The 13,616-nt window shown below is 45.1% G+C and overlaps 1 protein-coding gene across 3 annotated transcripts in view; it reads left to right on the top strand.

Annotated features, from left to right (window-relative positions):
* The first annotated feature begins 1,986 nt into the window (after positions 1-1,986).
* Positions 1,987-13,616, top strand: part of LOC148018002 (FAD/NAD(P)-binding oxidoreductase family protein) — an 87,007-nt gene continuing 75,377 nt past the window's right edge. The window contains exon 1 of one of the 3 annotated variants that reach the window (XR_015687664.1): positions 1,987-2,255. Coding sequence is in view for 1 of the 3 variants with exons in the window: in XM_087661426.1 (XP_087517552.1) it covers positions 2,178-2,255 (78 nt within the window). In the remaining 2 variants the exon portion in view is untranslated. The remainder of the gene's footprint in view (positions 2,256-13,616) is intronic. The other 2 variants (XM_087661427.1, XM_087661426.1) reach the window with 2 other exon arrangements.

Genomic DNA, 13,616 nt, shown 5'->3' with positions numbered 1-13,616 from the left:
CCATATCTCCTCAGCAACCTGGAAATCCAAACCACTAGAAGGTGATCTATTTATGATATGCATAGTTGTACTAACTGCCTCAACCCAAAAGCTCTATGGTAGGCATGCGTGGCTAAGCATACTACGTACACGCTCCTAGATGGTTCTATTCATCCGCTCAGCCAAACCATTTTTTGGGGGGGGGGGGTGTAGGGGGTGGTCAACTGACGCTTAATACCCCTCTCATCACATAACTGCTCAAAAGCACGTGAGACATACCCACCCCCATTATCTGTTCTTAGACATTTTAGCCTATACCTAGGCTGATTCTCAACGAATGCAAGCCATCTTTGAAACACAACCAAGACATTAGATTTCAGCTTAATGGGATAAGCCAAACTTTTCGTGAAAAATAATCTATGAATGTAACAAAATACTTTGCACCACCCATAGACTAACAAGGCATGGGTCCACAAACATCCAAATGTACCAATGCCAAGGGCTCACTCATGCGTGGCCTACCAGACTTCTTATGCATAGACCTATTCTACCTACCATAAAGACAATGCTCACATGAATCAAAACATGCATAATCAAGGTCGGTAAGTACTGCAAACCAGAAAGCATTTTCATTCCCTTCAAAGACATATGGCCCAAACGGGCATACTAAAGAGATACATGTGGGATAGAACCCACAAACAAAACATGATCAAGGAAAGAAGTGTATACAATCAAGGGATAGAGGCTGCAAGCCTTGGCACCTCTCGCAATCACAAGTCTGCCATGAGTGATCTTTCATGTAGAGTCTCAAAAAGATACACGATAACCTGCGCCATCAAGCTGTCCAGCTGACATGAGACTACATGTCAAAGCCTACCATTGCACATTGTAGGTGGCGAGCGCTCGTCACAGTCACTTATTCTTTATTCTTTTAGTGACAGTTTGAATAAAGGAAGACCCGGCCACACATTGTGGTTGTTGGAGTTTCCACTTTTGAGTCTCTCTCTCTCTTGGCTCTTGCTCTCCATCCGCCATAGCTCTCACCGCCAAGCTTCTTCCTCCTAGGTTCCACTTTCCTTTCAAAATCCACAATATGTTTAACACAAAGTATAAAAAATATATCTAACAATAGTAACATTCCTTGTAGAACAATAGAGTCCAACAAACTAATAAGAAAACAAACTTCTAACGACATCGGAATACTAACCTCAACCACTACAAATGTTGCCACCAACTTAAGCATAGCTACATTATCCAACACCAACTCCAAGTAACACTTATCAGCCAATCCAAAAGTGACAACGTAAAGAGACAAGAGCTTGCACTTTAGCTACAACATTAGATGTAAATAAAATGGAAAGGTCTACATAGGTCACACAACGAACATAAAAAAAAGACTCTAGCAACATAAAAGAAAACTTATTAAAAATATGAAAAAGGATATCCAAACCTACCAATCATTCGAAGAATTTTTTTTAGTTTAGGATCGAGGCAATATTGGATAGCAAAGTAACAGCCAAGAACTTAGAGCAAGAAATAATTCTGAAAACAAATTCAACTGTTGCAAGCAACAACAACTTATATGGACACCCAACAAGATGTAAAAAAATTCACTTTTTGAATAGAAGAAACTTGATTTAGAATATCAGTATATTGTATAAGATGTATTCCATCCTTCATGACACTTAATAAATAAATATACCTATCCCACTTTGTACTTGATTGATCTTTTTCAAATTTTTAAAATCAAATATATTCATCATTTCTCAAAAATCAATCAAATATTTAATATAATTGTTAATTTTTAAATATCCAAAATAAAAGAATACCTGAATTTTTGGATATTGTTCCTTATAGAAATTTCACAAATCAACCAGGTGCTGCACATGTCAACCTAGTTAAAATATTTCCTTAGAGAAAATTCTCTAAAATCCAAGAAAAATTAAACGCTATAGCCTTCCGCTTGGGCGTGGGGGTTGACGGGAGGGCGCCGGGCGGAGAGTGGGGGTAGGGGCCAGCAGGCCGAAGAGACGGGACAAGCGTTGCTTGTGAGTAGCAAGCGGGCCAAATTGACAGAACATGTTGTGAGTAGCTATCGGAGAGACAGAGAGCTCGAGAGAGAGAGCGCTTGTGATTGAGAGAGAGAGAGAGAGAGAGAGAGAGAGAGAGAGAGAGAGAGAGTCTGTGTGTGTGAGATCATGAGAACTCTTCTCCATTGGACCAGACGCTCTAAGTTTCGCTTTCTTCCAGGAGCCCAATTTTCAACCCAATCTGCGGTATGATCTGATTCTTAACTCGGCTCACTTGAAATGCTAATCGCCGCTTAACAGTGGCCTGCCTGAGGTTGTCTCAGTCCTTGAGACTGCTTTTGGGTTCGTGCTACTGGTCTTTGAGTCAAATGTGTCCTTTTCTCTGTGCTTGGCACGTTGATCCTTCATGGTACTCCTCCTGATTGAAGGAAGACGGAAAACTAATTGTTTCGGAACAGGTTATGTTAAGGAAGTGCGGGGACGCAAGCCGTGAACCTGGAAAATGAACAGCCCCAAGTTCTCTTAGGGTAAAGGGAAATCATTGTGAAAGATATCCCTTTCAGAATGATCACCTATGTCAGGATGTGAGTGAGGAGGGGGATAGGGAAGCTATGCCAGATAAGGGACAGGTTGGATGTGATGGCAGGGCCTAGTTTGGGAGGGTGGGTTGCCTCATGAAAACTATGGCACCTTGTATTGCGACTAGGAAGAAGGCTCGGGATCAGCCCCTTTGAAGGGAACTCGTCGAAGGACATGCTTTGACTGATAACGATGGAGTGCGATTCCACACCCCAAACTGATAACCGTGGAATGCAATTGTAGATCCCATACCAGATAGGCCTGGAATCTCCCCGTTATTACTATATAGATTTGTGTGATGCAGTGAATACTCTCAGTCGTCACCATAGAGACCCACTCCTTAAACTTCTCATAGGGTTCAAACTTTTGAACCCAGAAATAGACCCAAGCCTCATGAGAGAAGTCATCAACCAATAAGTTTATAAAGAGTTCCCAATTTAGAGTTAAACCTTCCTAGTTTTGATTTCAAGGACACAAACATTTCTTATGGGGGAGGAAGTGTCACGAAAATTAATGGGATAGCTATGGGGAAACATTATTAGGAGCTATGACAGTTCGTGTATTATAGACTATGAAGTATGAGGATTAGGGGAGAATGATTGCATTATAGGTGAGGTATTGTGAGAACACAAAATCGAAGTAGGAATAAGGGAGAAGAGAAGAGTAGATAAAAACACAAAAGAAACAAAAGGAAAACACTGATCTGAACATTGATACAAGGTTGCACACAGTCAGCCCATGTGCTATAAACATAGTCGGGTTCCTACATATGGGTATCAAAATTTCCCATGTGGGAAGAGTTCCACGCGTGGGTAATTTTTACCATTCCATACTTGACCTTTTTTTCATTAAATAGCTTGGAAATGTATGGAAAAAACTATGGCTACAGAGGTGCATTAGTGAGGGTGTTGGATTGATGGGAAAAGATGAGAATCTGACTGAAGAAGATAAGAGAGAATGTCTGGTTGGAATGATGTGATCAATGAATATATGTGGAGGCATGGGTTCGGCGGCTTATAAATAGCCACAAGAAGCTAGAACATGTTGATCTGATGCTAGAAAGGATGATGCTTGCTGAAAATGGCTGTTGGATGAAGATGTTAGGCAAGAAAAGGTGCATTATCCATTAAACTTTCATTAGCTCATTAAATAGCCCCAAAACTTAAATGCACTTAAGTGTATTTCAATGTTCTGTAAGTAGATGTCCCTATTCTATAAATAGAGTGTGCGGTAGGTCACTTAACATCTTGTGCTATCTTGGTCAATCAACATCACGTGGCTACCAACTCCTCCTCCAATTGCTACCCACTCATTCCTCATCACCTCTAGTTGTTGCCATGGTCATCCAAAGGCTAACCACACTTGCATTTGGTTCCAACTTCTCATGGCCACCACCTCGAGATGGAAGCCTCCCTTGTAATCTCAAGGATGCCTCATGCTCAAGCAACATCAAGGACATACAAATGAAACGCATTGACTGTGATTATGTTTGGGCCCACAAAGCATTGGCTACTCCATAAAATCCAAAGGGAGCTTATAAAGCGCAGTCTCGCCATTGGATGAGCCTTTGGAAGCATGGATTGCACATGTTGAAGCTAATCTCGAACTTGTGTTACACACAACAAGAAATATTAAATAGTATCTTTAGGCTCAAACTTTACCTGTTGGAGCTGTTCATAGAGGATCACTCTATGCATGGTCAATAGAGCTTGATGCAACATCTGAAGCTTGTCCCACACCTCTAAAGCTGTCTTGGAGTTTGTAGGAAGTTAGTGTTGGTAGAACCTTTGTAGAAATGCATCATCGAAGAGTGGAATACACACAAGCATCATTTGTATACCATGTAAGCACAGCTTTCTCATAGTTGTCATGGTCCTAATCATTGAGAAGAGGAGTTGGAGTTCGGGGCCACTCAATATCTCTTGAAGCAATGTACCATAAATCACTTATACACAAACCATGCTTTCATGATAGCACTCCATGTCAGATAGTTAGGGCCATGAGATTTATCATCAGTAGAGCAATTGGGAGGTATCATTTTGAAACGATCGGATGAGAAGATAAAGCAAAGAAGAGAATCGGAGAGAAAGTACAGCTAGAATATAGCACAAACTGCACTTAGCACGAGTTCACATGCAGTGTGAAGATAGCTGATCAAAAAACGGCTGCTGAAATAGGGACAACCTGATCAAACACAGCAAACAGAGCTAGAGAAACAGTTGCCCAGCCTGTAGGCAAGAACAGAATCGAAAATGCAGATGCTGAACAGCAAAACAGAGTCAGCAGAAGCATTAAATACAGGTTGTATAGCAATAAAATAATGCAGAAATGAAAATTCAGGCAGCCATTGTCAAAAGAAAAAAAAATAAAGGCGGGAAAATAGCCTGATTTGCACCACAATCAGGTTGCCTAGGCAGCAGCAGTCGTAAAACAGCAGAATCAAAAGTTGGCAGACCTGCAATAGTAGAAAACAGCACTGCAAGACGTAACATGGACGTTTGATACCATGTCAGAAGTTGGTGCAGCAATGGAGGCATAGACGACTGCTGTAAGAGTCTACACAACACGAGAGAAGAACTAGAGATTGCAAGAAAAGAGAGAACACAAGGACACTGCAAAGAGAGAACTCAGATATATTCTTAGGAAATGGAATCCATATACCAAACATGAGATAGTTGCATACAACAATGAGTCAAGGCTGTGTGGGCATTGGCATTGACTCTCTCTCTTTGTGACAAGACCTATTGTGGAAGATTGCAAGTGAATGAATGATTAGGGAGAAGGGAGCTAGTGATTAATAGGCAGCAATATGCCAATATATATGGATTTAGTTAGCCAACAAATAAAATAATAGTAAATACTGGTTGGCCATAAAATAATGGCAAAAAAGCCATAAAAGCAGGCACTAGAAAAATGCATGAAATAATCTCTTGTGCCCAGCCCACTAAACCACACCCATACTCTCTCATGAGTTAACTAATTTGCTAACAATAGACACTATGCTCCTCTTGTCCATGGTGTTAGAGTTCATAGCCTGTTTTTAGGCAGCAGCACAGCTGGTCCAGCAGTCGGACCAGCTGCACAGTCGGACTGTGCAGTCGGACTGCCACGTGGCAGTCCGACTGCCTGCAGCCATTTTATTCCAGGCTGCGCCCTATTTTTGAGCCCCGTTCTAGGTGATTTTTCGCCTATTTATTGCTGACGTTTTCAGCAGTCTGGCCACTATTCTCTGTCGCAGATTACAGACCGGTGCCGTGCAGATTTCTGTCTCTGTTCACAGATTTCAGACAGCAGACAGTGCAGACTGCAGCAGACTTCGAGGTGGACAGCAGGTCGCATCGTCGAGGTGGAGACACGCAGTCCAGCACACTGTGCCCGTGTATATCTTTGTATTCAGCATTCTTTATACAGCCGATCTTCATTGTCCACTGTCTCTTTCTCTCCCTTCTCTCTCTGCGTTCTCTCTCTCTCAGTCCTACGCTTCCGTACCGCTGCACTCTGACATGGTATCAGAGCAGTGTTTGAGGGCTGACTGAGCGCAGAATCAACCTGAAGAGGAGTTTCCATCGCGACACAAATTTGCATTTTTTGCGTTTAAGGGCAGACAGGAGGGCTGCGCCTTGGAACAAGGCTGAAACGAGTGTGGGCGCACAGGAAAGGAGTACAGGTGGTGGATTTGCTGCTGTTTACTGCTGTTTGATGCGGAGAAAGTTTGAGTTTTCAACCTAAAAGTGCAGGTTTTGCTTTTTCATCGCCTCCGGCGGGTGAAGAAGCTTCGGGACGCGGAAGAGCCTTAGCAGGCTGAGTTTACTCAGTCAGAGGGGGCTGCTTTTGCGTTTGAGAAGGCATTGCAGGTGAAGATGTCTACATAGATGGACTTGGAGTTCCAGGCGATTATGGACCGGAAGGTGCCTGTCCTACCGGCTCTTCCTACAGATCAGAAGCTCGACGGCGACAACTACCGCATTTGGCGCGTTATGATGTTGGCCATTCTGGAGTCCTATGATTTGGCGGAGTTGGTACAGGAAGATATTGACCGGCCTTCGGTAAGAGATGAGTCCAAACTCTCTTCGGATGCTCGTGCGGAGTTGGCCAGGGCCCAGTCTCATTGGGACAAACTGAATGCCAAGATTCGATCCTTTCTCTTTCTATCATGCACTACAGCCGTGATCGCTCACATCGAGCACTTGACGGTGGCTCGTGAGATATGGCTGGAGCTTGATCAAATGTACAATCGGATGACCCTGATGAAGAGGGTTTCTTTGGAGGTACAGATGCGGACCTTGTAAGTCAATAAGTCTTCTTTGCTAAGGGAACACATTAACAAGCTAAGGCAGCTACAGATGCAAGTTCAGAATGCGGGGAAGCCAATTTCCTCCGAAGACATGGCAATTACACTCTTGTCCCAGTTGCCGCCACGATTCGGTACAATTTACTCTGCCCTTATTGCTTCAGGGCGAGAGTCTACTCTTCGGTGGGAAGAGTTGGTTCCTATGGTCTTGGACCAAGAGGAACAGTTAAAGGGACAGAATGCTTCCAAGACGGAGGCGTTGACAGGTCAAGCCTCTCAGAAGAAGGGGAAGGACCAAAAGAAGAAGAAGGGGGATAACAAGTCCAAGAAGGACAAGGAGAAGGACAAGGACAAAGACTCCACATGCCATATTTGTGGAAAGACTGGCCATTGGAAGAAGGATTGCCCTGACAAAGACTCGAAGGACACCAAGAAGAAGAAAACCAAGGATTCTGGAGTGGTGGCTGCACCCTCATCAGCTGCATTTCTACATTTAGTTGTCATTGAGGACGTTTCACCGAATGCTTCTGATGCTGCGATGGCGGCTTCCCAATCTCGAGAGTGGATTATTGATAGTGGTGCCTCACGGAACATGACTCCTTCCTCAGATGGTGTTGCCCAGCTGCGACCTTCGCGTGGGCAGGTTCTCATTGGAGACAGCTCTTCAGTTTCTATTGCAGGTCGGGGTAAGATGCAGCTTATTCCGGATGGACGAGGTGGCACCCATACCTCAGAGGTTTTGCATGTACCAGGATTGGGGTACCATCTCCTTTCAGTTCATAAGATTTGCTCCCTTGGTCTTTTAGTGGAATTTGATAGTTCTACTGTGCGAGTCCTTGATCGTGAATCGAGGAAGGTTCTATCATCTGGATATGAGGAGAACGGCATTTACAAACTGAAGTCTTCCACTGCCCTCTCTACTCTTCTTCTTACCTCACAGTCACAGTCTGAATTATGGCATGCTAGGTTTGGTCACCTGAACTATGACTATCTTCGGAAGGCGTCACGAGGACAGCTTGTTCGAGGGTTGTCGGATATAGTGGTGAGTCAGCAGCCATGTGTCTCCTGCATAGGGGGGAAGCAGCATAGGGATGCCATTCCCCACACCGCTTCGCGGCGGTCTACTTCACCGATGGAGTTAGTATCTACGGATCTATGTGGCCCTATGAGGAATGAGTCCCTGCGTGGGAGCTCGTACTTCATGCTGATCGTGGATGACTATAGCAGGATGACATGGGCCTACTTTTTGGCACTAAAGTCAGAAGCTTTCTCGCACTTCAAGGATTGGCTTCTCTTTGAGGAGAACCGATCAGGCCGGAAGTTGAAGACCTTGCGATCCGACAAGGGAGGTGAATTTGTGTCTAATGAATTTGCTCGGTTTTGTGCAGATAGAGGAATTCACCAAGAGTTTGCCAATACCAATACTCCTTAAGAAAATGGTATTCTAGAACGGAAGAACCGCAGTGTGATCGAGATGGCGCGCACCATGATGGAGCACCGACAGACCCCTCAGGTTCTGTGGGCCAAGGTTGTGGCTACTGTAGTCCACATCCTTAATCGATCCCCTACTTCGGCCGTGGAAGGGATGACTCCATTTGAGGCTTATTTTGGGACGAAGCCAGATGTTTCTTACTTTCGGGTCTTTGGGTGTGATGCCTATGTTCACATTCCCAAGGCTCACCGTGACAAATTTGAAGCGGCTTCTCGAAAACAGGTATTTGTTGGCTACAGCTCCCAGTCCCAAGGCTACCGACTGTATGATCCCGTCAAGTGGGATGTATATACTAGCCGTGATGTGCGGTTTGTGGAGGTTCCGGCTTCTTCAACGGGTGAGGAGCATCCCGTTCTTGGAGATCCAGGGGAGAGTTTGGCTCCTTCTACAGTTCCACTGGAGCCTGTGCCGTTTGATTATGATTCTGTTTCTGACACAGAGTCTACTGTTCCACCGGATCCTTCTGAGGAGTTACCACCGGTGGATATTCCAGAGTCTTCTACTGATGGAGAACGACGAGGGGAGGTTCGGCCTCCTCCTCGCTGGGCCCGTGACACACTCCGTGATTCAGGGATCGAGGGGTTCCTGAGGAGTGGGGACCGCAGGATGGTCCGCGGCGGTCACGGAGGCACCAGGCGCATTCTTCAGAGCTTGTTTGCTCCAATTATTGTTTGATGTCCCGAGTTATGCAGGATCGAGAGCCCACCTCCGTGAAGGAGGCTTTACAGTCCGCCCCATGGAAGAAAGCTATGGAAGCTGAGTTGAAGGCTATTGAGAGGAATGGCACTTGGTCACTTGTGCCACGCCCCCCGAAGAAGAAGGTGATTGGAGTCAAGTTGGTCTCTAAGACCAAATATCTCAGTGATGGTACTTTGGATAAGCACAAGGCTCGCCTTGTTGCTAAGGGTTTTGCCCAGCGCCCAGGGATTGACTGTCATGACACCTTTGCCTCTACAGCTCGTATGGCAACCATTAGAGCTGTTCTTGCTTTGGCTGGCCATAGGATATGGCCTGTTTATCAGCTGGATGTGAAGTCGGCCTTCCTGAATGGTGATTTGAAGGAGGAGATCTACGTTGAGCAGCCTCCTGGCTTTGGTTCTTCAGATGGGAAAGTCTACAGGTTGAAGAAGGCCCTGTATGGTCTCAAGCAGGCCCCACGAGCTTGGAACGAGAAGATTGATTCGTTTCTCCAGACTCAGTTGGGATATCGGCGGTCCAAGGCCGATCCGCAGCTGTATGTTCACACTTCCGGGGAAGGTTGTGTGCTGTTTGTATTATATGTTGATGATTTGATTGTCACAGGTGATGATGCACAGCAGGTCCAGGAGACAAAGTCAGCTTTACATCGGACGTTCGAGATGACGGATTTGGGGCTACTCCATTTCTTTTTAGGCCATGAGATTTATCAGTCTCAGAGGGGGATCTTTCTCTCCCAACAGAGATATGTACAGGAGCTCTTGGTGTCTTTTGAGATGGAAGATTGTCGGGCCCTCTCTACTCCTATGGATCTGACCTGGAAGGCCACTTCCCACTCAGCTTCTTTGGCGGATGCTTCCCGCTATCGACAGTTGATAGGGTCCTTGATTTGGCTTCTCAACACGAGGGTTGATCTATGTTTTGCTGTTGGGCTCTTGGCAGGGTTCATGAGTGAACCTAAGACGGTGCATTGGCAGGCTGCCCAGAGGATACTTCGGTATCTGAGGGGGATGTCTGATTTGGGGATTCATTACCCCGCAAGGACAGATGGGTCAGATCTTGTACTTGCAGGTTGGAGTGACTCGGATTGGGCCGGTGACGTGGACCACAGGCGGTCTACAACAGGTTACTGTTTTACTTTGGGTGCAGGTGTTATTTCATGGAGTAGCAAGAAGCAGCCCACGGTAGCCCTTTCGTCTACTGAGGCGGAGTATCGGGCCGCATCTTCCACCACATGCGAGGTTGTGTGGCTTCGGAGATTGTTGGAGGAGCTTGGGTGCCCCCAGACTCGTCCTACATTGCTGCGATGTGACAATGCGAGTTGCATTGCCTTGGCAAGGAACCCTGTTTTTCATGCCCGGACGAAGCACATTGAGATCCAGTACCACTTCATCCGAGAAAAGCTTCTGGATGAGACCATCACTGTGGAGTATTGCAAGACGGAGGATAATCTTGCGGATTTGTTTACGAAGGCGCTTCCTCAGGCTCTACTTCGGCAACATTCCAGATCCCTCAGGCTTCTGCCCTGTCCAGGCTCTGAGAGGGGGTGTTAGAGTTCATAGCCTGTTTTTAGGCAGCAGCACAGCTGGTCCAGCAGTCGGACCAGCTGCACAGTCGGACTGTGCAGTCGGACTGCCACGTGGCAGTCCGACTGCCTGCAGCCATTTTATTCCAGGCTGCGCCCCATTTTTGAGCCCCGTTCTAGGTGATTTTTCACCTATTTATTGCTGACGTTTTCAGCAGTCTGGCCACTATTCTCTGTCGCAGATTACAGACCGGTGCCGTGCAGATTTCTGTCTCTGTTCACAGATTTCAGACAGCAGACAGTGCAGACTGCAGCAGACTTCGAGGTGGACAGCAGGTCGCATCGTCGAGGTGGAGACACGCAGTCCAGCACACTGCGCCCGTGTATATCTTTGTATTCAGCATTCTTTATACAGCAGATCTTCATTGTCCACTGTCTCTTTCTCTCCCTTCTCTCTCTGCGTTCTCTCTCTCTCAGTCCTACGCTTCCGCACCGCTGCACTCTGACACATGGCACATCACCTTTTGCATTTAGCCATCACGAATTCAAAAGGGCTTTGCATTAAACTCCACACATGTCACTATGCCTTAGTGATGCTTTGGGTTGTATGGAAGGACTGATTTGTCCATTGTATTAAGCATTCTTTCTAGATTCAGTGTAGATCATTCTTTCACTCCTGCTGTCTTTTCTCATCTTATTTTCTCTTGGTTTTCATGTTCCTCTTTCGTTGCACACACTCACATAGGCTCATTGCCTAAGTGAGGACAGGAGGTTTCCATTAGAGAAGACCACCCTATTATTGAAAACACAAAATTTTAGTCTACTATTTGCTGTAGAAAACACAGATTTTTTGTGTTTTACAGGTGCGTTCAACAAAGATGGGATATCTACCATTGTTTTCTTGTAGGTGTAGTTGCTTATTCTCTCCTTTTGGGCTCTTCTATAGCCAAATGCAGCAGATTTAGTGTGTTTACAGGGCTCGAGACATGGTATACCACTGGTTCCAAGGCGTTGATGACTTAGATGAGGAGTTTGTTTATACTTCCTTTGAGAGGCAATGCGATCATCGTGAAGATCAGAGGTCTAAGCCGCATTTTGAACATGAACCCTCTCTTGACGGATCACATAGTTTGAGCATCCATCTCCTCCTCCCTCTCTTTATGTCTCTTGTAGTTGGCCCTAGGATGCCTATGATGGCACCTTTTGTACAGGTGCCCATTTTTACTTCTCTACTCAAAGAAGACTGTTTGGACATATCAAACTACTCCCTTTGGTCTTGCAAAGTGGAATGTATTATTGATACCTTTGATCTTTGGGCTTTTGTCACTACCCCTATTCCGCAACTTATGGAGAATCGCAATATTGGTTCATCGATGAATCATGCAACCTTTTGGGATAGACTTAACTCTCAAGCCTTGTCCTTTCTCTTTATGAGCCTTCAAGATTGTATCCTTGGTCATGTGTGTAGGTTAAAGACAACGGCAGAAGTGTGGACAAATCTTTCGTCTCTCTACCATTAGAAGACATCTTCCCACTGTATCACCTTGGAGAAGAGACTTCATATGCTCTTGGTTAACGACTCTTCTTCTATGAAGGATCACATAAACAAAATGGAGGATATGTAGGATGAGCTTTCATCCCTTGGATGGATGTTATCTTTGGAGGATATGGCCATGGTTCTTATTACCCAACTACCATCTCCTAAGTATGTTGTCTTCTATACGAGACTTCTAACATTGAGAGAGTGTGCGACTCTTCTTTGGGAGGAGTCAGCGTCACTTGTCTTGGAGGACGATGAGCATCTTAAAGAGGTAGGAGCTAGTGGATTCGACTCTACTAAAGCTTTTACTATAGGTACAGGAGAGAGAAACAAGAAGGGAAATAAGACAACAAGAAACAGGATGACAGGAAGGATGAGAAAAAGTCTAAGGCCAAATGCCCACACTATGGTAAGGACACTCATCCGTAGGAAAAGTGTTGGGAGAAGTACCCCCATTTGAAGACGAAGGATGGTTCAAAGGACTCGAAGGCTACCCTTTGTTGCTACCAAGTTTGTTTTTGTGCATTTATTTGAGGTGGAGGATACCGCCATTACTTCCTCCATTGAGGAGAAGTCATAGCTTGTCTTGACAATGGGGCTACTTTCCATACAATTTACTGATAGAATTGGTTTCGAGATCTTCATTTGAGAGGAGGTTTGGTCACCATTGGTGACAACTCTTTTGTGCAAGTGCGTGGAGTGGGAATCATTCCCCTTTTGCCCGATTGTCAGGCCTTAGTGGCCGCCAAAGTCCTTTATGTTCCAGATTTGGGCTTTAACATTCTTTCTATCCATGGGGGGTTGATACAATTAATACTCGTGTGCTCTTTGACTGTTGAGGACTCCTCTATAGGTTCTCTTCTTTGGATAGGTACTCAAGAAGGTGGGCTTTATAAGTTTATTGCCCTTGTTGTGCATGCTTCTCATTAGCTTGGGCTACTTTGATATGCTTGTTATGGGCATTTGAACTTCAACTCCATATGCAAGGCTTCTCAGAGTTAGTGGAGGGTCTTCTAGATTTTCCTTCTATTCGCACCTTGTGCCCTAGTTGCTTATGGGGCAAGTAGCGTAGCCAACCTTATCCACATGTTGCCTCTTAGAGGGCTACTACACTATTAGAGTTGGTCCATATCGACTTATGCAAATCTATGGGCACGACCTTTCTTGGGAAGGCCAAGTATTTGATACTGATTATTGATGATTTTAGTAGATATGTGTGCCCCTTTTCTTTTGATGAGGGGAATGTTGAGCTAAAATATGCATTACTTGCTGATTAACCTCTTAAACAGCCCCAAAACACACATTTAAAATGCTCTTTTAGAGTAAAACCCTAAAACGGAGAGTGGTTCGAGAGAGTTCAGTGGAAACCCTAAAACGGGGAGTAGTTTGAGAGAGTTTAGTGGAAACTCTAATTTTTGGGGCGCCCTTCCACATCTATAAATAGATAGGCTATCCCCATTTAGCCATCATCCTTGTTTGCAGGT

The sequence above is a fragment of the Lygodium microphyllum genome, chromosome 21 (assembly GCF_053477565.2).
Source record: "Lygodium microphyllum isolate KBCC chromosome 21, Lygodium_microphyllum_v1.1.10, whole genome shotgun sequence".
NCBI lineage: Eukaryota > Viridiplantae > Streptophyta > Polypodiopsida > Schizaeales > Lygodiaceae > Lygodium > Lygodium microphyllum.
This window is presented reverse-complemented; position numbering and strand designations above follow the sequence as displayed.